The 27,508-nt window shown below is 43.3% G+C and overlaps 1 protein-coding gene across 1 annotated transcript; it reads right to left on the bottom strand.

Annotated features, from left to right (window-relative positions):
* Positions 1–11,843: 11,843 nt before the first annotated feature.
* On the bottom strand, positions 11,844–25,445 carry KDELR2 (KDEL endoplasmic reticulum protein retention receptor 2). Its single transcript, XM_068110366.2, has 5 exons — positions 25,081–25,445; positions 21,930–22,030; positions 21,670–21,828; positions 21,200–21,452; positions 11,844–12,763 (listed from the first exon to the last, which is right to left on the bottom strand). Exons 1-5 carry the CDS (start codon positions 25,169–25,171, stop codon positions 12,729–12,731), a joined length of 639 nt encoding a protein of 212 aa, XP_067966467.1. The 5' UTR covers positions 25,172–25,445; the 3' UTR covers positions 11,844–12,728.
* Between the last annotated feature and the right edge of the window lie 2,063 nt (positions 25,446–27,508).

The raw sequence follows: 27,508 nt of genomic DNA, 5'->3' as shown, positions 1-27,508 counted from the left end.
AAAGGAGGGTGCAGGTGGCACCAGGTGATTGCATAGGTGTGCAACAAACAGGTGTATGTGGCTGTGTGGAATAAATGGAGTATTGGAATGGATGGTCGTGGAGTGAGTATGGTGGAAATTGTGGAGTGGAGTGGATGGTGCGAAGGTGTGAATGGGGGAAGAGTGGACCCCCATCACGGATACCCGGGGCGGGTAGTGTAAGTGTTAGGTAGAGGGTACAGGTAAATTGTGGTTGGATATTGGCATCTGTGGTGCGAGGTGAAAGAATGGTCTTTGGATGGGTGCATTAGTGTTGTGGAAATGGCTGGGCGTGTAGCCTGTTAGTGTGTGTAGTTGGTTGGGCGCTCCACCACTGTGAGGATGTCGGCCAGGTGAGGCCGCAGGTGGGCTCTGGGAGCCGGTAGTAGTTGTTGTGGATGGGGCCCGAGGATCCGGAGGACGGACCCGGGTAGCCCAGTGCCAGAGGGCACCGAGTGGGGTGACAGAGCCAGGAGGGGCCTGCCCCAGTTAGATAGGTTAGGGTGAGGAGCTAGGTAAGCTCGGGTGGCAACTACAGTGGTGGAGGTGTGCAGGTGGGTAGACCTGCTGGGAGAGCTACACGTCGCAGCCCAGAAATTGTGCGAGGGCACCGGGAGATAAATCGGGGGAGTGAGACCCCAAATTGAGAAGCACCACAGTTGGGTCAATGGGAATTGGTTTTTAGAACCCATAGCGTAAGTGGCCAATGGATTGGCAGGGAAAGACCCCGGGTAGTGTAAAGTGTGTTAATGTCATTTAGAAAGTAGTTAGGATGAAGTCTCCTCGCACCATCTGCATCCACTCACCTGAGGTGACAGGTACTCCACACCATGCCATGGTTTAATTATTTTTATGATGCAAATGTTTGGATTGTGAGACGCATCATGACGTGGGTATGACATTGTGCTTTGATGTTCCATCTCTGCCTCCTTATGAGGATTGATGATGAATTTGGTGATGGCAAATTTTGAAGTAGAGGGATTGTGGAGACGAATTTGGTATAGGGGAAATATGGGGAAGACGTGACAGTAGTGACGAATTTGTAAATGTGTAGATTTTTGTACATATGGGGTAAGGGCAAGGGTAGGGTAGGTGACAGGGGGGTGACGTACGATAGGGACGAGCTTTCTCACTTCGCCCTCCGTACGCATTTCGCCTTGCATTGCCTTATTGATGTGTACCCTTGTGACCTTACCCCTCGCTCAATTGTCTTTCCCCTTTTGTCTCCCACATGACCTGTGCGCCATTGGGTGCCGAGGGGAGCGTGCGTGGGTCGGCCATTGTGCGCCCGAAATTCCCAGAACCAGCTGTCTGCATCGATGCACCACATTATGGACCACATGTCTGTGGCCGAGCACCACTTATGGACCCCATGGGTTGGGGCATGGCCCCTCTGCTGGAACCGGCCATGAGGGCCCGAAATCTTGCTGGCGGACCTTGGCCACAGGGCACCGATGCCCCACAGGTGAACCACACTAGTTGGCCCTGTGGGCCATAAATAAAATCAAATAAAAAAGGGACACATGGGGCACACTTTATTGCAAATAGGCCGCCAGTAAGAAAAGCAAAGAAAATGACAACAACTGGAAGAGATAATAATAACCAGCAGAGGGAGCCAAAGAGCAAGAGATCACCTGCAGGGTTAGGGGTTGTTGATTTTATTTTTATGGAACACTGATGAACTATGGTGACTGCACCGATTGGTGCTTGGGTGTGTATTGGTGTGTTTTTGGGTGCTTTCATGGTGCGTCGATGCAGAGCAGACTGTCTCCCCCCCAGAAAGAACAATTACAGGTCCTGGGTTAGTCTTGTAAATAAAAGTAGCGTCAAGTGTAAATAATGCTTCCCACCGTCAGTGTGTAGTTTGAAGACCATTCCGCAATTCGGTTAACTGTGGGCGTAAGTCTGTTAGGCAGGGTGCAATGGAGCAGCGGGACACATTTATTTATGTTTTAAAACTGTCGCACTCAGGGTCAGGTTAAAAGTAGAGGGAACTACACCTACGTGCCACACTAAGGTAAAAGTTATAGGCCCGGGCAATGCCTAAGGGGAGGAGGGTGCAGTGTTGTGGATATGAGAATGTTTTTTTATTTTATTGTTGTGGTAAAATGTTGTTGTAAAAGGTTGTTGTAAAATATCACCCCTCCTCCCTCCGTTTGTGGTTGTATAAAGGTCAAAGGGCGTTCCCGTAGTTAGTCCATAAAACATACATGCAGGACACGATATATCTTTTTTGACAGTTATATCCTTATTATGTGTATTAGTGTAAGGCTGTGTCTTCCATTAATTGAAATACTCCATTGCACCAGTGAAAGAGATAGATTCCCTTCATTCCCACTCCCAACGCTTCCATTCCCCCCTTTCCGTCAATTGCAATTCGCATTGCCAACTGCATGTTGGGCGGTTTTCCCTTCATCCGCCATTGACCACGAGGCAGGGTTGGGGGAAGGAAGGCGGGTCCCCACCTCGTCAGAGAGGGGAGGAGTGATCCAGCCCCACTCGACCAACCATGAACAAGGGGTTTGGCTTGAGAGGGCGGGGAGAGAACGTTTGGGGGAGGTTCGAAAAGGTTGAGGGGCGGGGCCTATATAACCCACGGCGGGGGTGTTCCCAGAGGAGATGCACTTTGAGTTGGTCTGAGTCGGTTGCCAGAGGAGGGTCAGTGGTTGCGTTGGTTGCGGTGGTAAGAAGTCGGTGGTGAGAAGTGGTGGCGTCGAGTGAGCAGTGGTTGCGTTGGTTGCGTTGAGTTGTCAATGGTGAGGAGACACCAGGACCAAGAGAGAGAAGGTGCCAAGGGCCATTGCCAGCAGTTGCGCCAGAGACGGCAGACGCGCCCTGAGCTGAGCCAGAGAGGCAGCGTTGACTCCACCAGGCAGCTTCAACCCGTTACCCCGCGGGGACCAAATAGCGGTGGCATCGGTGGCCGTCGAGGTCCAGCCGACGTCCCGTGCGGGCTCAAGCCCGAACCATCTGCCCCAGCTGAACCTTCCCATTCCTCCTTCCAACATTCATTCCATTCCATCCTTCTTGTATACGTGAGTTTGTTTTGTTTGTTCTGTCCCTGGGTATTTAATTAAGTCTGTAGGTAAGCTAAAATTTGCACTGTGTCACCTGCGTCTTATGTGTTGTAAATAAAACTTGATTGCTCCTTTTTGCTTGTGTGTGTAAATAATAAACCCCATTACTAGTCTGTACGTCTTCTCGTTTTATTCCTTTTCCTCTTGCATTGCGTCGTTTTTGTCTTTTCCCTCATTGAGCAGCTACGGTGCGATACGGCCAAAGTTCTGGGTGAATCGGGTGAGTCAGGGATCCTGTAACGGTCGCGGCAATACCAAACCGCTCGGTAACTAACATCTTAAACCGCGATCTGTAACAATATACATATATATACACACAGACTTGGCATTTAATATGGAATATTTTTTTTGTGGGGGTGAACTTACTTTTCAAGATGACTTAGAACCAAAAGTTCATTGGAATTATGTTGAAATTATTCTAGATTTTGTTAATGTGACCTTTAAAAGAAACAAAAACCACATTTGACATTTCAAAGCAAATAAATTGATCCTTGAAAGTGATGGAAACTGAGATCGAACTCAATTCACGGACAGTACTGTGTTAAACTTCTGTACGTTTTCCAGAAGTAGCTCTTTATTTTACACATGCGCCAAAAAAAATTTCAACAAAAACAAAAGTTAAATCATGACTGGGATTACAGACAGTAAAATTACAGTTCAGTACTTCGTGTAACCCCCACGAGCATTCAGGAGAGCACGTACAGGTCGAGGCATGCTGTTCACGAGCTTTGCCAAGGTTTGGACAGGAATCGCTTGCCATGCTGTGACAATAGCCTGCTGCAATTCACACACAGTGGTGGGCTGCTGGACCAAGTTGTCGATTTGACGCGTTAATTCTGCCCACAAGTTATCTATCGGATTCATATCCGGGGACATGGCAGGCCACTCCATATGCTCGACACCACGGTCAACAAGAAAGTGTTGGATCATGCGAGCATGATGAGGCCGTACATTGTCATCTTGGAAGACAAAGTTTCCTCGAAAGGCTGCATGAGCAAATGGAAGCAATGTTTCTTCCAGAATGGCCCTGTACTTGAACTGGTTCAGGTTTGCATTCAGAACAACCAGGTCAGTTTTGCCCCCTGCATGAAAAGCAGCCCAAACGGCCACCCCACCACCTCCAGCTTGGACTCTTGGCACTATACAATCTTCGTTGTAGGCTTCATGCACTTGTCTGCATACTCGGACGTGGCCATCTTGACGATAGACCAGAAATCTAGACTCGTCACTGAAGGTCACGTGATTCCAGTGTCCTGGCTGCCATTGACGGTGCTCTCTGGCCCATTGCAATCAGCGCTGGCTGTGTTGTCTGGTCAGGCGTGGCTTTCTCAGGGGACGCCTGGCACGATAGCCTGTTTGAACCAGTCGTTGGTTGACTAGCCTTCTGGATACAGGCACATTTGTCAGTTGCTGCCACTCAGCCCTAAGCCGATTAGCTGACTTGGTACGGCCATTGAAGACTAACCGGTGCAGCTGGCGATCATCTCTCCTTGTGATTCTGCGGGGACGTCCTGGCCTCGGTATTGGAGTAGGGACACCCCTCTGAGCATTTCGTTTCAGGATCTTTGACACCTGACCTTGAGTGATGCCATACTGCCAAGCAATAGCACGCTGTTTCATGCCGGAATTTCGTAAAGCCACCACTTCATGACAAACAGCATTGTCAAGTTGACGGACCATCTCCAGAGGAAGCGGCAATAACTTTTGTAGACATGCAGCAGTTGTTTTCCACTAATACAGAACCAACAACCCTTATATACCCGATTGTGAAGCCAATCTTCAAATGTACCTGTCCTTACATTTTGTCACGCCACCTGTGATATTATCCTGTTTTTGCCTTCTTGCTGCGAAAGACAATCAGTGACATGGTTCTTTTGACAAAGAAATCACCGAAGCGTAAAAGAAACTCACCAGATTGATATACTGAGTTCAGAAAGTAAACCCAAGTCAAGAATAAAAAAAATTTCCATATTAAATGACAAGTCTGTATATACAGTCACGTGAAAAACCCCATGTAAAGTTTTGACTTTTTCAACATATTTCAACATACAGCTATTTGATCCTCATTTCAACAATATTGATAGATAACGGTGATATAATATAACAAATATCATGAAACATTTACATTTTGTAGTCCATTGTATAATTTAAATAAACATAAATGCAAATTTCGCATGTGGAAAAAGTAAGTACACCCTTGGCTCTAATAGCTGGTATTGACCCCTTTGGCAGAAACAACCTCAAGTAGGCATTTCTTAAAACTGTCTACCAGTCTCTGACATGGACTGGGAGAAAATTTTGCCCACTCCTCCATGCAGAATTCTTTCAGCTGTGCGATGTTTGAGGGGTTTCTTGCATGCAAAGCTCGTTTCAAATCCCTCCACAACTTCTCGATGGCATTTAGATCCGGGCTTTGACTTTGCCATTCCAGAACCGTCCATTTCTTTCTTTTCAGCCATTCCTTGGTGTATTTACTGGTATGTTTAGGGTCATTGTCATGTTGCAAGGTCCACCTTCGGTTGAGCTTCAACTTTCCGACAGATGGCCTCACATTATCCTCAAGCACCCTCTGGTACAATGATGAATTCATAGTGGATTCTATGATGGTGAGCTACCCAGGCCCTGATGCAGCAAAGCTGCCCCAAACCATAATATTTCCACCACCATGCTTTACAGTTGGTATCAGGTTCTTGTGTTCAAATGCTGTCTTTGGTTTTTGTCAAACATGTCTTCTGGTACTGTGGCCAAATATCTCTACCTTTGCCTCATCTGTCCAGAGCACATTGTTCCAGAAGTGCTGGTCTTTGCCTCGGTGTTCATTGGCAAACTTTAGTCTTGCCCTGATGTTCTTTCTGGTCAGCAAAGGATTCCTCCTGGCACACCTCCCATGTAGATCAAATTTGTGCAGCCTCTTTCTAATGGTATACTCGTGCACTTTGACATCAACAGTGGCAAGAGCTACCTGTCGGTCCCGTGATGACATTCTGGGGTTCTTAGAGACTTCTTTCAGCATCTTGCGGTCTGCTCTCGGGCTGAACATGCTGGGGCGGCCTGGCCTAAACAAGTTGGCAGTTGTTTGGAATCTTCTCCACTTGTAGATGATCTTCCGGACAGTCGAATGATTGATTTCAAATTGTTTGGAGATCTTTTTAAATCCCTTCCCAGACTCGTAGGCATCTCTAACCTTCTTTCTGAAGGCCTCAGAGAGCTCTTTTGATCTAGGCATGGTGATGCCGCACACTTCAACAACACAGAGCAAACCAAACTAAATGTCAGGTTTAAATAAGACAGGTTCCTCCAAGATCCTCTCTAACGATGTTCTAATCATTTGCCCCTGAGCTGGTGCACCTGATTCTAATTTTAGGTATTTGAAGTAGTGATAAATGTAGGGGTGCACTTACTTTTTCCACATGCGAAATTTGCATTTATGTTTACTTAAAGTATGCAATGGACTCCAAAATGTAAATGTTTCATGATATTTGTTATATTGTATCACCTTTATCTATCAATATTGTTGAAATGAAGATCAAATAGCTGTATGTTGAAATATGTTGAAAAAGTCAAAACTTTACAAGGGGTGTACTTACTTTTTCACGTGACTGTATATATGTACATATACACAGTGCATTCATAAAGTATTCAGACCCCTTCACTTTTTTCACATTTTTTTTATGTTGCAGCCTTATGCTGAAATCGTTTAAATTCATTTTTTCCCTCATCAATCTACACTCAATACACCATAATGACAAAGAGAAAACAAGATTTTAAAAAGGTTTGCAAATTTATTAAAAAGAAAAAAAACTGAAATATCAGATTGACATAAGTATTCATACCCGTTGCTATGACACTTGAAATTTAACTCAGGTGCCTCCCATTTCTCTTGATCATCTTTGAGATGTTTCTACACCTTGATTGGAGTCCACCTGTGGTAAATTCAATTGTTTGGACATGATTTGGAAAGGCACACACCTGTCTATATAAGGTCTCAAAGCTGACAATGCATTTCGGAACAAAAACCAAGCCATGATGTCGAAGGAACTGCCTGCAGAGCTCAGAGACAGGATTGTGTCGAGGCACAGATCTGGGGAAGCCTACAAAAAATCTCTGCTGCATTGAAGGTTCCCAAGAGCACAGTGGCCTCCATAATTCTTAAATGGAAGAAGTTTGGAACAACCAGGACTCAAACTAGAGCTGGCCGCCCGGCCAAATTGAGCAATCGGGGGAGAAGGGCCTTGGTAAGAGAGGTGACAAAGAACCCGATGGTCACTCTGGCTGAACTCCAGATATCCTGTGTGGAGATGGGAGAAACTTCCAGAGGGACAATAATCACTGCAACGCTCCACCGATCTGGGCTTTATGGCAGAGTGGCCAGACGGAAGCCTCTCCTCAGTGAAAGACACATGAAAGCCCGTTTGGAGTTTGCAAAAAATAAACCGATAGGACTCTCAGACTGTGAGAAACAAGATTCTGTGGTCAGATGAAACCAAGATTGAACTGTTTGGCTTCCGTCTGACCACTCTGCCATGAAGCCCAGATCGGTGGAGTGTTGCAGTGATGGTTGTCCTTCTGGAAGTTTCTCCCATATCCACACAGGATACGAGTCCTGTGTATCAAACCTCTTGTACCACTCTCTGATACGAGTCCGTAATCGCCGATTCCTTCCATACCTTGTACGAAAATTACACTGAACTTGCGTGTCGGATATCATCTGAACCATTCGACGCACCGAGCTTTCTCTTGTGAAGTCGCCATTTCTTTAAATTAAACTGCCATACCTGAAAATAAAGATACCTGAAAATAAAGAAAACTTTGAGTTTCTTTATCATATGAAACAAAAGGTATCGTATCATTTGTGGTACAGTACTAAATATATCAACAACCAAAGGTGCCCAGTTCTTTTTGGAACACCATCCATGTATATATATATATATATATATATATATATATATATAATACATGTGTATATATATATATATGTATATATATATATATATATATATATATATATATATATATATATATATATATAATACATGTGTATATATATATATATATATATATATATATATATATATATATATATATATATATATATATACAGTCACGTGAAAAAGTAAGTACACCCCATGTAAAGTTTTGACTTTTTCAACACATTTCAACATACAGCTATTTGATTTTCATTTCAACAATATTGACAGATAAAGGTGATATAATAAAACAAATATCATGAAACATTTACATTTTGTAGTCCATTGAATAATTTAAATAAACATAAATGCAAATTTTGCATGTGGAAAAAGTAAGTACACCCCTAAATTTATCACGACTTCAAATACCTAAAATTAGAATCAGGTGCACCAGCTCAGGTGCAAATGATTAGAACATCGTTGGAGAGGATCTTGGAGGAACCTGTCTTATTTAAACCTCAGAAATTTAGTTTGGTTTGCTCTTTGTTGTTGAAGTGTGTGGCGTCACCATGCCTAGATCAAAAGAGCTCGCTGAGGCCTTCAGAAAGACGGTTATAGATCCCTACGAGTCTGGGAAGGGATTTAAAAAGATCTCCAAACAATTTGAAATCGATCATTCGACAGTCCGGAAGATCATCTACAAGTGGAGACGATTCCAAACAACTGCCAACCTGTTCAGGCCAGGCCGCCCCAGCAAGTTCAGCCCGAGAGCAGACCGCAAGATGCTGAAAGAGGTCTCTAAGATCCCCAGAATGTCATCACGGGACCGACAGGTAGCTCTTGCCACTGTTGATGTCAAAGTGCACGAATCTACCATTAGAAAGAGGCTGCACAAATTTGATCTGCATGGGAGGTGTGCCAGGAGGAAACCTTTGCTGTCCAGAAAGAACATCAGGGTAAGACTGAAGTTTGCCAATGAACACCTCGGCAAAGACCAGCACTTCTGGAACAATGTGCTCTGGACAGATGAGTCAAAGGTAGAGGTATTTGGCCACAGTACCAGAAGACATGTTTGGTGAAAACCAAAGACAGCATTTGACCACAAGAACCTGATACCAACTGTAAAGCATGGTGGTGGAAACATTATGGTTTGGGGCAGCTTTGCTGCATCAGGGCCTGGGCAGCTCACCATCATAGAATCCACTATGAATTCTTCATTGTACCAGAGGGTGCTTGAGGATGTGAGGCCATCTGTCGGAAAGTTGAAGCTCAACCGAAGGTGGACCTTGCAACATGACAATGACCCTAAACATACCAGTAAATCCACCAAGGAATGGCTGAAAAGAAAGAAATGGAGGGTTCTGGAATGGCCAAGTCAAAGCCCGGATCTCAATCCCATCGAGATGTTGTGGGGGGATTTGAAACGAGCTGTGCATGCAAGAAACCCCTCAAACATCGCACAGCTGAAATAATTCTGCATGGAGGAGTGGGAAAAAATTTCTCCCAGTCGATGTCAGAGACTGGTAGACAGTTATAAGAAACGCCTACTTGAGGTTGTTTCTGCCAAAGGGGGCAATACCACCTTTTAGAGCCAAGGGTGTACTTACTTTTTCCACATGCGAAATTTGCATTTATGTTTATTTAAATTATACAATGGACTACAAAATGTAAATGTTTCATGATATTTGTTATATTATATCACCTTTATCTATCAATATCGTTGAAATGAAGATCAAATAGCTGTATGTTGAAAAAGTCAAAACTTTACATGGAGTGTACTTACCTTTTTACGTGACTGTTTTCGTGTATATATATGTATATATATATATATATATATGTGTACACACACACACACACACACACACACACACACACACACACACACACACACACACACACACACACACACACACACACACACACACACACACACACACACACACACACACACACACACACACACACACACACACATACACACACACGACGTGGCTGCAACTTACATACATATACAATATACATACAAATGTAAATAAACACATGGACAATCATTTCGATCAATTGTCATTTTGGTAATTCAACTGACAACTTTCAAGAGAATGGGGCATAGTTTCAATCCTCCCTCCCGGGAATATGTATATTTTTTTCCCCTTTCTAGGATTTTTTTTGTATACAAGATTGAGGCTCATTAAATAGCTAGAGCATAATGGAAGGGAACAAAATGGACAGGGGGAAACACAAAGAGCAGAGTCTAAGTGCGAGTGAGATCAAAGGGAGGGGGATAAGGATACATGCTGTGAACAAGCTGCACACAAGCTGAATGAAACGCAGCAAGAAGAGGAAGGGGAGTGCGAGGACGAAACCGAAAAGGAACAAACCAATTGGCCACTATCAAATGAAATGGGGGTACGGAGGGAGTGGGGGAAATCACAATGAGATGGAAAATGGAGTGCTTGGGAGTGGGGTCATTTGGGATAGAATAGGTAATGATTGAGGATGAGGTGGTGGTGAAAAGCTGTCTTGAAGGAAGAATGTGACTGAGCAGACTGGAGAAATTGGTTCCACAGGCAAGAGAAAAGAGGAACAAATGAGTGGAGGTGAGAAGTGAGCCTGTATTTTGGGAGTTTAACAAGAGGAGGCCTATTGCCCGACTGTGTACCCCATGCAGAAACCCGGGAGGGACAGAGCGAAGAGAGGGCTGAAGGGACAAGACCAAAAAGGAGGTGGCAGAATACAGAGAGGCCACCAACCAAAAGCAACAGCCAAGACACTCAGTTTCTTGCAGGATATCCCAATGACCGAGGGCCGAGCTTTCCACGGCATCAAGAAGGAAAGGTATGAGGCAGGGGCACCAGTCCAGAGGGGAAAACAGTACTCCATCAAGCTGCCAATGAAGGCCTTTATAGGTTGTCAAAACTTGACAGGTCTGTGGAATAATGCAGTGCTTCTCACGATTATTGAAAGCTCATAATTATGATGCTATATATACTTACCACATTGAAAACCAGAATGGCACTCTTTTACGTCAACCGATGCCTCTGCCCACATTATTACATCATTATACATACTTGTACCAATTTTAATTCAACTCCGTTCAGCTGTTCTCAATTATAATATTTTTACCTGACATGACCTCTGACCTTTCATGCCGAAATCTAATCAGTTCATCTTTGCATCACAATATATACTTATGCCAACTTTGGTCAAAATCCCATCATTGGTTCACAAGTTAACTCGGTAACAGAATATTTACCTAATGGGACATCTGACCTCTTGCCCCCATAATCTAATCATCTTTACATCATTATACATCCTTGTACTAAGTTTGACTTGAATCCATTCTTAAGTTATCATAGTAACGAAAACCTATCATGGATGCATGGACGGACGCAAGGGCAGTCGGACAGACAACCTGAAAACAATGCCTCTGGAGACTTCATCGGCGGATACATAAACAAATACCAAATTAAATAAAACACAGACAACTGAATATGAAATAACCACCTTTAGAGGCCATTTTTCCCCGCAAGCGGGGGTTGGCCTTTTTCGGGGACCGTGGTTGTTGTTGTTTTTTGGTCCCCTTTTTGAAGCAATGTTTTACGGCCGGATGCCCTTCCTGACGCCAACCCTTTTTGTCGCCTTTTTACGACAACCAGGGAATTACCAGTGAACTGGTACTCAATTTGCCGACCTCGGAAGGATGACAGGCTGAGTCAACCCCCTGACGTTAATTCAGCGATTGACCGGGATTCGAACCCAGGATCCTAGGATCCTAAGCCCTCACCCTAGCCGCTTGCCCAACACCAGGGCTCAACTGAATATGAAATGAAAGAGCAATATGAAAAAAACACAAATTGTATTTTATTCAGTGACCAACTGTTGTTACAGAATAATGTACCGAAGCTCAAACATCTGCAAACCAAGAGGGCAAAACAGATTGCTATCGTCGTCTCAATCCATTTGGTACATACATACAGTAGTACAACATTCACTGCAAAAATCTCTCGTCACTCAGCATCATCAGGATTTACAAACCCACTTGAATTTGCAGATTGGTGAAGCTCTGATGCCAGTGTCCAAGTACGGTTATGCTTCCTTGGGATGGAGTTTTTTTGGTAATTTCAACATTACTGTTAACCCTGTCCAAATAACAGTAATATATGCATCAATTATCTGGGTTATTGTGGGTTGCTCAGGCACCAGATGTAATCATTTTGATGGCCTTGCCTATTAAACATGCAAGACTTTGTGTTGCATTTACTCCATGCCTCCAAGATGCAGATACAGTACAACAGCAGTGCATTATAGACAGACAGGAAATCAGCAGTTTCTAGTAGAAAACAATCGCATAGGTAAGGTCCCATTCATATTAGCAAAATACTCCCCAATTCACATCAACATAGTACAAAGACATACTGCAATGTATAAATGAACATTTGAAATTGACTTATGCACAGGTTTAACTTTTTTTCTTTAAAGAAACAAAAAATAAAATAAACAAAAGGAGGAGGGGGAAGGAATATTTGCTATCAAAAAATGTACAAGCTTCAACAGCCAGGTTATCCACCATCCCCATCTCCACTATCTCTCTAAGTTACTAACCGCGCTTGTTCCTTCTGTCGTGTACTCCATCACCCTCTTACACTTTCCTCTCAAAAGAAATGCAAATGGACCATTTGCCGGGTCTTGAGAAAGACAGATGGTGTATGGCCAGAGGGCGGGCACCTTACGCAGGTAGACTCAGCTTTTTTCCTTTTAACACTGCATACAAACATACAGCATAGGGGCAAAAAGCGAACCACGTTAGTTGCACTGTTCTGTTTGCCCTGAATGATCAAATTGTCCATTGCAGTTTTTTAAGCACAAACAGAAGTTTGTTGAGCAAAGCAGGATGAAAAACGCTCAACAATGTTTGCCATCAAGAATCCCTTGCACAGTCGGGGCACATACTTCCAAAAATTACTGAACAGCAAATTTCCACTCTGCCATACTTTTGATTCGATTTGACGTACCGTACTCTTTAGAGCGTTGGTCCAGGCGAAGCAGTTTCTGGATATAAAATTAGAACAATAGAACGAGAACGACACTCTTCGACGTCACGATGTTGACCGATATGCCTCCGCCCACATTATTACAGCATTATACATACTTGTACAAAGTTTGATTTTAAAACATTTAGCTGTTCTCAAGTATCACATTTTTACCTGGCATGACCTCTGACCTTTGACCCCTTGATGCCATAATCCAACCAGTTCATCTTTGCATCATGTATACCTGTACCAAATTTGTTCAAAATCCCATCACTTGTTCACAAGTTGGCATGGCAACATAAATTTTACTTAACATGACCTCTGACCGTTGGCCTTTGACCTCGTGACCCCAAAATCGAATCAGTTCATCTTTACCTCATTATACATACGTGCACCAAGTTTGACTAAGATCCATTCAGCTGTTCTTAAGTTATCACAGTAACGAAATAATTGTAACTTAACAGAACCTGTGATCTTTGACCTCTTGACCCCAACATCAAATCAGTTTATCTTTGCATCATATTATATAATTATACCAAGTTTGGTGAAAATCCCATGACTACCTCATTATACATACCTGTACCAAGTTTGACCAAGATCCCTTCAGCCGTTCTCAAGTTTCTCAAGTTCTCAAGTTTTAAAACAGCTGTTCACCACCATCTCTTATCTTCCCCCATCCAAAACCTTGATCTTTTCTACCCCCGCTAATTCACCCCAGATCCACCTTGTTTGAAATTCCAACTTCTTTCCTGGAAGTCCTGGCAGTGTCCATATGTTTTATACCTCTCCCACTGCCCACTGCCCCCTTCCCACGCCCCCCCCCCCCCAAAGCCCTCGCCCTCTCTCAGATCTCTCGATGTCTCCATGTCTCTCGGTCCCTGCTCTCAAATGTTGTGTTTGTGTCCTTCCCCCTCTCTCCCCATCTTGTCTACCGCTCCCTATGTTATATGTTTTATGTGTCGGTTTGTCTTTCTGTGTAATTAATGTTCGCTCTTTCACGAGCCTCGATCTTGTATACAAAAAAAAAAAAAAAAAAAAAAAAAAAAAAAAAACTTATCAGGGTAACGAAAACCTATCAAGGACAGACGGACAGCCAGATGGACAACCTGAAAACATAATACCACCGGGTACTTCGTCGGCGGAGGCATAAAAATATTTTCTTCGACTTCAGTTGAACTTTGACCTGACCTGTGACCCAACAATACCTTCAACAAATGGGCAGACACGTATTGGTGTATCGTCAGCACCCAGTGACCTGGAAGTGATGCAAGTGATCGCTGAATTTTTTTTGGCCGTTTTGTAGACATCCATCGTTGGACTTAATAACAAATGCAGAACTCCAAGTTCTGGCAAATCAGGAATCATATAATTAGACTCAATGGCATAATGTTCAGAGCATCCTCTCCGAGTTTGGGAGGTCGTTGATTCAATTCCAACCCTGGCCAAGTCATACCAAAGACTTAAAAGATTGGTGCCGCCGCCTTGCTCGGCACTTGAAGGATGGAACACAGACAAACCCCCTGATTATTTGTTGCGATCACATCTTGTCAATCGTGAACTGGAAAACAGCAAAAATGCGGACCTACAAACTCAGCAATAGGGATTGCAATTATGCCACCGAGTACACAAACCAAGGCGAGCATTTGTGAGTTGCTGCTTTTAATGGATAATTACGATGCGTTTCATAAACATTTTAGAATTACTACAATGTTCTTCCAAAAGAATCCCTCTTGCAATGGTGTTGGCTATTACACCTGTGCACTTAAAATAAAGCACTGAAGGAAAGTAGTTTTTTTATATTTTGATTTGTGACCTTGAAGGTCATAAGTGCATTTGACATGTTTGATTTGTCCTGCCAATCAGCTGATCACGTCAGTGAATTCTGATAATAATCTTAAGAACTATCCACCGATTGGTACAAAATCGTACACGCCTCTCTAATTAATGTAAACCCCAAGAAGATTATTTGCCTAAATTATGATTAAGGTGTATTCTATCAGAGTGCATCAGTGACCTTTTGTTAAGGGTAGTCTCAGGTCACAGGTCAAAGTTCAGTTGAAGGCGAAGAAACTCGTTTTCTGTTTTTGATTTATCACACCAAGACGTGTACCAAAGACCAAAGAGGAACGACAGACGCGCTTTTTATTGTAAGGCAGTTGCAGGAGAGGTACATGGAGAAGAGGAAGAAGTTGTTTCTTGGGTTTGTTGATCTGGAGAAAGCATTCGATAGGGTTCCACATGAAGTAGTGACATGGGCATTGAGGAACTTAGGAGTGGAGGAATGGTTGATCAGAGTCGTGATGGCAATGTACGAGAGAGCGCGCACAGCTGTAAGGACGAAGGACGGGAACAGTGGTGAGTTTGAGGTGAAGGTGGGAGTGCATCAGGGGTCAGTACTAAGTCCACTACTATTTGTAGCTGTGATGGAGGTGCTGGCTCGGAATGTAAAGGAGGGTTTACCGTGGGAGTTGATGTATGCAGATGATCTGGTGTTGATTGCAGAAAGTATGGATGGACTGAAGGAGAAGATGAACAAGTGGAAGGAATGTATGGAGCCAAAAGGTCTGAAAGTGAATATCGGAAAAACTAAGGTGATGGCAAATGGTAAAGCATGTGGTGAGGTGGAAAGAACTGGGAAGTGGCCGTGTGCTGTGTGCAAGAAGGGTGGCGGAGTGAACTCCATTCAATGTACAATGTGCGCTGAGTGGGTTCATCAAAAATGTAGTGGTCTGAGAGGGTCATTAACCAGTGTGGCAGCTACATTCAAGTGTAAGGTGTGCACAGAGGGAGCTGCAGATGGAGGAAATGTTGAGTTTGATCTTGAAGACGGCATGAAGCTGGAAGGTGTGAATACATTTTGCTACCTAGGAGACATGTTGAATGGAGGTGGATCAGACTCGGCAACGGTTGTTAGAGTGAGATGTGCATGGAAGAAGTTTCGGAAACTGAGTGGCATGCTGACGAGGAGGGGAGTGTCGTTGAAGCTGAAGGGAAAGGCGTATGCTGCATGTGTGAGAAGTGTTGTGATTTATAGGAGCGAGACATGGGTAATGAACGTAGAGCAGCAACGAAGGCTGGAAAGGGTGGAAATGCAAATGGTTCGGTGGATGTGTGGAGTATCGTTGAGAGAGAGGAAGACAAATGATGAATTGCGAAAGATGATGGGAATAGAGCCTGTGATGGATGCTGTGAAGAGAAACAGGTTGAGATGGTTTGGTCATGTGTTGAGGAAGGATGAAAATGACTGGTTGAGAAGAACGATGGAAATGAATGTCGAAGAAAGTCGAGGACGGGTAAGACCGAGAAAGACTTGGCTAAAGGTGGTGGAAGAAGAAATGCGGTCAAGGGGGTTGACAAGGGGAGATGCAGAAAATGGGGCAAAATGGAGAAGATTGTCATGGGGCCCGCAAGGCTAACCCCCACTCTAGCAGGGAAAATGGCCTTAAAATGACTTTGTTGTTGTTGTTGTTGTTGTTGTTGTTGTTGTACACCAACAATGGTACCGTTGGATCTGGCTTGCAAAGAGTTTTAAAATGATATGTAGAACAGCTCTCTAGAGTGTAATCTGAGGAAGTCATGGTCAGTTCAGTGGATCCCATCCTGCCACACCTGTGGTGAAAATCTTGATCAAAGGTTTGACAACCTGTATCTTGAAGGCTTGGGGGAGCTGCAGTTCTGAAATTTTGAAATTGCTTATTTTATTGTTCAATGATATATACAGTCCTGTGAAAAAGTAAGTACACCCCATGTAAAGTTTTGACTTTTTCAACATATTTCAACAGACAGCTATTTGATCTTCATTTCAACAATATTGATAGATAAAGGTGATATAATATAACAAATATCATGAAACATTTACATTTTGTAGTACATTGTATAATTTAAATATACATAAATGAAAATTTTGCATGTGGAAAAAGTAAGTACACCCCTACATTTATTACTACTTCAAATACCTAAAATTAAAATCAGGTGCACCAGCTCAGGTGCAAATTATTAGAACATCGTTAGAGAGGATCTTGGAGGAACCTGTCTTATTTAAACCTCAGACATTTAGTTTGGTTTGCTCTTTGTTGTTGAAGTGTGCGGCGTCACCATGCCTAGATCAAAAGAGCTCTCTGAGGCCTTCAGAAAAAGGTTATAGATGCCTGCGAGTCTGGGAAGAGATTTAAAAAGATCTCCAAACAATTTGAAATCAATCATTCGACTGTCCGGAAGATCATCTACAAGTGGAGAAGATTCCAAACAACTGCCAACTTGTTCTGGCCAGACCGCCCCAGCAAGTTCAGCCCGGGGTGAGACCGCAAGATGCTGAAAGAAGTCTCTAAGACCCCCAGAATGTCATCACGGGACCTACAGGTAGCTGTTGCCACTGCTGATGTCAAAGTGCACGAGTCTACCATTAGAAAGAGGCTGCACAAATTTGATCTACATGGGAGGTGTGCCAGGAGGAAACCTTTGCTGTCCAGAAAGAACATCAGGGCAAGACTAAAGTTTGCCAATGAACACCGAGGCAAAGACCAGCACTTCTGGAACAATGTGCTCTGGAGAGATGAGTCAAAGGTAGAGCTATTTGGCCACAGTACCAGAAGACATGTTTGGCGAAAACCAAAGACAGCATTTGACCACAAGAACCTGATACCAACTTTAAAGCAAGGTGGTGGAAATATTATGGTTTGGGGCAGCTTTGCTGCATCAGGGCCTGGGTATCTCACCATCATAGAATCCACTATGAATTCTTCATTGTACCAGAGGGTGCTTGAGGATAATGTGAGGCCATCTGTCGGAAAGTTGAAGCTCAACCGAAGGTGGACCTTGCAACATGACAATGACCCTAAACATACCAGTAAATCCACCAAGGAAAGGCTGAAAATAAGAAATGGAGGGATCTGTAATGGCCAAGTCAAAGCCCGGATCGAAATCCCATCGAGATGTTGTGGGGGGATTTGAAATGAGCTGTGCATGCAAGAAACCCCTCAAACATCACACAGCTGAAAGAATTCTGCATGGAGGAGTGGGCAAAAATTTCTCCCAGTCGATGTCAGAGACTGGTATACAGTTATAAGAAACGCCTACTTGAGGTTATTTCTGCCAAAGGGGGCAATACCTCCTATTAGAGCCAAGGGTGTACTTACTTTTTCCACATGTGAAATTTGCATTTATGTTTATTTAAATTATACAATGGACTACAAAATGTAAATGTTTCATGATATTTGTTATATTATATCACCTTTATCTCTCAATATTGTTGAAATGAAGATCAAATAGCTGTATGTTGAAATATGTTGAAAAAGTCAAAACTTTACATGGGGTGTACTTACTTTTTCACGTGACTGTACATCTGTAGCAAATTTCATTGAAACATCAGGCGAAGTTTTATGGGTGTGTTGATTTCCTCCGCCACCAAAGGTGGACGGAGGTTATGCTTCACCCCTGACGGTCTGTGAAAAGGTTATCTCAAAAAGTTATGGATGATTTGAGCTAAATTTGGTTGACAAGTTGGGTGTGTGACAAGGACGAAATTATTAGATTTTGGTGAAGATCCGAGAATATTTGATTGATTCTTCACCATTGAGTGATCGGGCCAAAAACTATATATAGCACAATATTTCAAAATAGCCTGGTGTTGGCTTAGCGGTTAGGGTGCTGGCTTGGGATCCTAGAATCCTGGGTTTGAATCCGGGTCGATCGCTGAATTAACGCCAGGGGGGTTGACTCAGCCTGTCATCCTTCCGAGGTCGGCAAATTGAGTACCAGCTTGCTGGGGTGAATGATCCCGGTGTGTACCCCGGTTTAGAATAGGTACACCGTATCCCTGCGCATCGTAAGAGGCGACTAAGGGTTGGCGTCAGGAAGGGCATCCGGCCATAAAAACATTCCCTCAAACAGGGAACCATGATTGTCATGGGGCCCGCAAGGCCAACCCCCGCTCTAGCGGGGAAAATGGCCTTAAAACGATCATTCATTCATTTGAAAATGCTCTGAAAGGGCCCTGACAAAACTAGGTGTAGGAGCTGCTTGGTGATAAGAACAAGCCAATTTGAGTTTGGCTAAGGTCTGGATGCATATCTGGCCTGTTGGTGGGATACAAACCATAAACTGTTCAGCCTGGCAAGGGTATGCTCTCTACAGAGTGCCATTATAGTTTCACATGGAATGACCCCCAAGATGGACAACAAAAGGAGAGATAGAGACATGGATAGAGAGAGAGAGGGAGAGAGACAGATAATTAATTTGCAAGCATTTTTAGGAAAGCAATTGCATTAATCGTGCCAGCAATAGGGTTCAAAACAATTAGGTAATAGAGGAGAGTTGAGTCTCCTTAAGAAGAACAGTTTCAAGTAAATTTTGCCGAAATGATAGCAAAAGGAAAACTAGAACAGCACTCAGCAAAGCGCATACCTTCATCAGGCTCAACAGTTTACGTTTTGTATCCCACTGATAGGATGGATCTCTATCGGAATCTGAACCAAAATCTAATCGAGTTGCTCTCGTCACCTAACCAAATCATCCACCAAGTTTTGTCATTGCTGGTCCACAACTTTTGGATATATCCGGCTACATATTGTTTGTGGCCCTATCTCTCAATGGTGAAGAATCACTTTTAAAGATTATTGTATCCGGATCAGGATCTTCACCAAAATCTCATGAATTTGTCCTCGTCACTCACTCAACCTGTCCACCAAGTTTTGTCTGAATCCATCCATAACTTTGAGATATCCTGCTCACAGGCAGACAGATAAACAGTGCCATTCTAGTTGGAATTTGTATTCGCACAAGTAATGGCTCAACAAGACTGGGAATTTAACAATGGAGTGTTTTGTAGCGATATAGACTACAGTAGATCTGAGAATGAACTCTCTAAATTAAAGTAGATCTGCATGCAATCACACATTCACACAGATCGATTACAATAGCTTCAGAACATGCAAGGCTAATAAAATACTCTTGCACACTGTGCACAGGATTAAGGTGGCCCAGTATTTATATTGTGGTCGGTTGGTGATGGGTGATATGCCATTAGTATTTGATAACATGTTGAACCTTGTCAAATGTAAGCGATACAAAATTCCAGTTAAATACAAACTTATTTTGAGCATCGTACATTTGATTGTTCAGAGAATACAGCACCCCTTCAGGAAATTTGGTGGCCCAAAGGAAAGCGGTTCGATATGAAACAAAGTACATTTAATAATTATTACCTCTGCCACCGAAGGTGAATGAATGAATGAATGAATAATGGCAATCATTTCATTCATTCATTCCACCGAAGGTGGATGGAGGTTATGTTTTCACCCCTGTCTGGCTGTTTGTTTGTCTGTCTGTTTGTCTGTGAACAAGATATCTCAAAAAGTCGTGGACAGATTTGGATGAAATTTGGCAGAGATGTAGCGTATGTGACAAGGAATAATGGATTCAATTTTGGTGAAGATCCAGATCCGGATATGGATACGAACTTTATTTAATTTTTAAGTGATTCTTCATCATTGAGAGATCGGGCCAAAAGCGATATATAACACGATATTAAAAAAAAGTTGTGCACAAGTTATGACTAAACTTGGGGGATGAGTTGGTTAGGTGACGAGAACAAGCCGATTAGATTTTGATTCAGGTCCGAATGCAGATATGGCCTCTCAGTGGGATACAAAACATAAACTGCTCAGGCTGGCGGAGGTATGCGCTCTACAGAGTGCCGTTCTTGTAATCCAATGAAGCAAGTTATCAACGCTACTTTTTCTTCCTTTTTAAACGGCCACAATTATTCCCACGTTCTTGTGGGGTTGACCAGGGAAAGCTTGGCTGAAATATTTTACGAACCAGCTGGCCAGGTCTGACCTTCGACTAAGGTTAGGGCACGAATTTGGAATCTGTTCATGGTGCGGGCGATAGCTCGCCTACTCCGTGTGAAGGATAACCATGGGATCTTTAATGTCGACCAACTAATGCTGGCAGATAGGATGCCCAATCTCACGTCTATCCAAGGGAAGGCACACCCATTGATGAATCACCCTGCCTGTGAAACACCAGGGTGACAGTTTATATCTGGGCCGAGATGCGAACAAGCAAGTTATCGACACCAGTATCCAAAAATAAACAAATAATTCAGTAATTAAATAAACGGAAAAAATCCAGTTCACACAGTTTCCACATTAAGGGTGCATCTCACCTTTTGTGATGTACAAATAAAAGAAGTCACAGTACAGGATTGTCTGTACTAAGCCAGCAACGATGGCAATGAGGTCGAAGAAGCCTTCGGCAAAGAAACGCCATATCCAATTCATGAGATATAGTGCTCGGTAAAGACCCAGGGCGAAAAGGTAATGACTTGTGATAGTTTCAGCTTCACCAGTCTTGCTCACCATGAACAGCTGCGGCAGAATCGCCACGGACTCCAAGTAGATGGAAAAAGTCCACAAGATCTACAGACACACAGGAAGGGCAATCATAAGTGCCCAATAATAGAAGAGATCCAAACACCCACCAGTGTTTTCAGGAATAAATTTAACAAGTCACACCTGCAGAATCACACCTATAAAACAGGTTTAGCGTAACGGCTTAAATTATGCAAAACCCAAAGATAATGCATTTTCACGTGTCATAAAATACCTTAACAAAAAGAGTAAAAGTGCTTCTCACCTCTAAAGGAGCGAAATCGTGGTTAACAAGAAGTGACAAAGCTGCAATCGGGATGACAAGAAACTCCATGCGGAATGTGTCATGGTTGCTGTCATATGTTGCCTTGAATTTTGCGTAGATCATCCAAACTGTGGCATACGAACAGCCAATGTAGATCACCTGAGAGTAATGATAGACAAATGTCATTAAATAATTTTTAATTGAAGCAAACAATTCGACCACACACGTGGGTGTTCGTACGTTCCCCCCGATCATTTCACCTTCATTGTCGTGTTGTAAAACGAGATGAAGGTCGTTAGCAGGTCCAAGTAACGAGTTGTGAACACCAAAGCAAACAGAATTTGGCTTTTGCCAGATATTCCTGCAACAAATACACAGGAAGATCAATTACTACTTGGAGAACAAGTCCCCCCAACCCAGGCTAATACTGCCAATTATTCGGCACAGGCACTATACAAAGGTACAAGAGCATTCGGTTGCACGCATACCTCTGCCAGGCTGAACAGTTTACGTTTTGTATCCCACTGATAGGTCGGATCTGGATTCAGACCCGAACCAAAATCTAATCGGCTTGTTCTTGTCATCTAACCAACTCGTCCACCAAGTTTTGTCGTAACTCGTCCACAACTCTTAGAGATATCGTGCTATCGTTTTTGGCCCTGTCTCTCAATGGTTAAGAATCACTTTAAAATTATCTGATCTGGATCCGGATCTTCAACAAAATCCAATCAATTTGTCCTCGTCAGACACCAAACCTGCCCACCAAATTTCGTCCAAATTCGTCCACATCTTTCAGATATCCTGCATATATACAAACAAACAGGCAGGGGTGAAAACATAACCTTCGGTGGTGGAGGCAATACATTTATCTCAAACAAACGATGACAAAATAAAATGATGAAAAAAAGAAAACGACAAAAGTCAAAGAAAACACTCGTTTCGAAGTTGTCTAGCCTGGGTTCATTACCCGACCCAGCTATAAACTGTCATCCCGGTGTTTCACAGGCAGGTTGATTCATCAATGCGTGTGCCGTTCCATGGATAGACACACACATCTCATACAATCACGAACACACATCTCATACAATCACGAACACACACCTCATACAACCACTCACAACCTCATACAATCACACACAAATGCCTCATACAATCATACAATCACAAACACACACCTCGTACAACCACTCACAAACACCTCATACAATCACAAACACACAACTCATACAATCACACACACACTCATACCTCATACAATCACAGACACACTCACACCTCATACAATCACACACACCTCATACAATCACACCACACACCTCATACAATCACACCACACACCTCATACAATCACACCACACACCTCATACAATCACACCACACACCTCATACAATCACAGACACACTCATACCTCATACAATCACAGACACACACATACCTCGTACAATCACAGACACACACATACCTCATACAATCACAGACACACTCATACCTCATACAATCACAGACACACTCATACCTCATACAATCACAGACACACTCATACCTCATACAATCACAGACACTCATACCTCATACAATCACAGACACACACGTACCTCATACAATCACAGACACACTCATACCTCATACAATCACAGACACACTCATACCTCATACAATCACAGACACACTCATACCTCATACAATCAAAGACACACTCATACCTCATACAATCAAAGACACACACATACCTTATACAATCACAGACACACTCACACCTCATACAATCACACATACCTCAGACAATCACGCCACACACCTCATACAATCACACATACCTCATACAATCACACCACACACCTCATACAATCACACCACACACCTCATACAATCACACCACACCTCATACAATCACAGACACACCCATACCTCATACAATCACAGACACACTCATACCTCATACAATCACAGACACACACATACCTCATACAATCACAGACACACTCATACCTCATACAATCACAGACACACTCATACCTCATACAATCAAAGACACACTCATACCTCATACAATCAAAGACACACACATACCTTATACAATCACAGACACACTCACACCTCATACAATCACACATACCTCAGACAATCACGCCACACACCGCATACAATCACACATACCTCATACAATCACACCACACACCTCATACAATCACACCACACCTCATACAATCACAGACACACTCACACCTCATACAATCACACATACCTCATACAATCACACCACACACCTCATACAATCACACCACACCTCATACAATCACAGACACACTCACACCTCATACAATCACACACACCTCATACAATCACACCACACACCTCATACAATCACACCACACACCTCATACAATCACACCACACACCTCATACAATCACACCACACACCTCATACAATCACACCACACCTCATACAATCACAGACACACTCACACCTCATACAATCACACACACCTCATACAATCACACCACACATCTCATACAATCACAGACACACTCACACCTCATACAATCACACACACCTCATACAATCACACCACACACCTCATACAATCATGCCACACACCTCATATAATCACAGACCCACACATACCTCATACAATCACAGACACACTCATACCTCATACAATCACAGACACACTCATACCTCATACAATCACAGACACACTCATACCTCATACAATCACAGACACACTCATACCTCATACAATCACAGACACACTCATACCTCATACAATCACAGACCCACACATACCTCATACAATCACAGACCCACACATACCTCATACAATCACAGACACACTCATACCTCATACAATCACAGACACACTCATACCTCATACAAACAATCACAGACACACTCATACCTCATACAATCACGGACACACTCATACCTCATACAATCACGGACACACTCATACCTCATACAATCACAGACACACTCATACCTCATACAATCACGGTCACACTCATACCTCATACAATCACAGACACACTCATCCCTCATACAATCACAGACCCACACATACCTCATACAATCACAGACACAGTCATACCTCATACCTCATACAATCACAGACCCACTCATACCTCATACAACCACACAAACCCTCCATACAATCACAGTATCACACATATACATTCACAAACACACAAACACTTCTACCTCATACATTCACAAACACACACGTCATATATATATACATTATACATATGGTATATACATACATATATACGGATACACCCACACGTCACATACACATACGCCCTTGTAATTGTATATAATAAATATTATATTTATATCAAACCCGCCATTTTTCGCGGTGAAACAAAAATTCCAGTTCACAGTTGTAACATCATTCGATGTAAAAGCTCACCGGCGCATGACCGCGTCCGCCATATCTTTAGGAGCAGTATAATTATGGCCAACAAGTGCGAGACGTCCCCAGCGAGACGAAACAGGTTCATGACGCCCAATGACAATTTCACCCAGTCACAAAACACACACACACCACCCAAGATGGCGTCGGCGACGTGGCCGCGGACGTACGAAATGAGGGAAGAACCAGCTGTTCACGTCTTGGCACATTGGACCAATCGACGCTGCAAACGGCAAATGACGTCACTGATTGTGCCGACCTCAATCTGAAGATCCTGTTTCACACATTCACTTTTCCTAATCGTCTTGCAGACGACACAGACTCCATTGATTGCATGTTTGAGTCTTCGTTGTCTACTGTTCATTTTTTTTTTTTACGGGGATAGGATCTCATTGATTTACCCTCAAACGGATATTTTAGCCGTCGTAATTAAATGTGAACAAATACGTGAAAACGAACAGGGGATTTGAATGAAGATAATGTGGTTTTATTTACATTTCACCTCCACCAACCGAGGATAGTGACCCTTAACACGTCACATGATGATGCCACCAACTGAGTACAGTGACCCTAAACACGTCACATGATGATGCCACCAACTGAGTACAGTGACCCTAAACACGTCACATGATGATGCCACCAACTGAGTACAGAGACCCTAAACACGTCACATGATGATGCCACCAACTGAGTACAGTGACCCAAAACACGTCACATGATGATGCCACCAACTGAGTAAAGTGACCCTAAACACGTCACATGATGATGCCACCAACTGAGTACAGTGACCCAAAACACGTCACATGATGATGCCACCAACTGAGTACAGTGACCCTAAACACGTCACATGATGATGCCACCAACTGAGTACAGAGACCCTAAACACGTCACATGATGATGCCACCAACTGAGTACAGAGACCCTAAACACGTCACATGATGATGTCACCAACTGAGTACAGTGACCTTTTAACACATCACATGATGATGTCACCAACTGAGTACAGTGACCTTTTAACACATCACAAGATGATGCCACCAACTGAGTACAGTGACCCTTTAACACATGATACAACAACAATATGCATTTTAAGGCCATTTTCCCTGCTAGAGCGGCGGTTAGCCACCCTTTAACACATGATGATGCCAGAAAGTGAGCACAGTGACCCTTCAACACATGATGATGCCACAAAGTGAGTACAGTGACCCTTTAACACATGATGATGCCACAAAGTGAGCACAGTGACCCTTTAACACATGATGATGCCACAAAGTGAGCACAGTGACCCTTTAACACATGATGATGCCACAAAGTGAGCACAGTGACCCTTCAACACATGATGATGCCACAAAGTGAATACAGTGACCCTTTAACACATGATGATGCCACAAAGTGAGCACAGTGACCCTTTAACACATGATGATGCCACAAAGTGAGCACAGTGACCCTTTAACACATGATGATGCCACAAAGTGAGCACAGTGACCCTTCAACACATGATGATGCCACAAAGTGAGCACAGTGACCCTTTAACACATGATGATGCCACAAAGTGAGCACAGTGACCCTTTAACACATGATGATGCCACAAAGTGAGCACAGTGACCCTTTAACACATGATGATGCCACAAAGTGAGCACAGTGACCCTTCAACACATGATGATGCCACAAAGTGAGTACAGTGACCCTTTAGCACATGATGATGCCACAAAGTGAGTGCAGCGACCTTTCAACATGTCACATGATGATGCCACCAACTATTAAGTACAGTGACCTTTAACACATCACATGATGATGCCACCAAGTGAGTGCAGTGACCCTTTAACACATAATGATGCCACCAAGTGAGTGCAGCGACCTTTCAACATGTGACATGATGCCACCAACTGAGTACAGTGACCTTTAACACATTACATGATAATGCCACCAACTGAGTACAGTGACCTTTTAACATGTCATATGATGATGCCACCAACTGAGTACAATGACCCTTAACACGTCACATGATAATGCAACCAACTGAGTACAGTGACCCTCAACAGGTCACATGATGATGCCACCAACTGAGTACAGTGACCCATAACTCGTCACATGATGATGCCAACAACTGAGTACAGCGACACTTTAACACGTCACATGATGATGCCACCAACTGAGTACAGTGACCCTTAACACGTCACATGATGATGCCACCAACTGAGTACAGCGACACTTTAACACGTCGCATGATGATGCCACGAACTGAGTACAGTGACCCATAACTCGTCACAATATGATGCCACCAACTGAGTACAGCGACACTTTAACACGTCACATTATGATGCCACCAACTGAGGACAGTGACCTTTAACACATCACATGATGATGCCACCAACTGAGTACAGTGACCCTTGACACGTCACATGATGATGCCAGCAACGGAAGA

This window comes from Myxine glutinosa, chromosome 3 (assembly GCF_964187855.1).
Source record: "Myxine glutinosa chromosome 3, kmMyxGlut1.1, whole genome shotgun sequence".
In the NCBI taxonomy this organism is placed as follows: Eukaryota; Metazoa; Chordata; class Myxini; order Myxiniformes; family Myxinidae; genus Myxine; species Myxine glutinosa.
This window is presented reverse-complemented; position numbering and strand designations above follow the sequence as displayed.

What these genes read in the sequence shown, in the direction of transcription:
- KDELR2 (XM_068110366.2), bottom strand. Translation starts at nt 25,171, where the DNA reads ATGAACCTGTTTCGTCTCGCTGGGGACGTCTCGCACTTGTTGGCCATA. An exon ending in TTTACAACACGACAATGAAG is followed by an intron (nt 21,829 to 21,929) that starts GTGAAATGATCG and finishes CATTACTCTCAG; the next exon opens with GTGATCTACATTGGCTGTTC. An exon ending in TTATTTGTACATCACAAAAG is followed by an intron (nt 12,764 to 21,199) that starts GTGAGATGCACC and finishes GTTTGTATGCAG; the next exon opens with TGTTAAAAGGAAAAAAGCTG.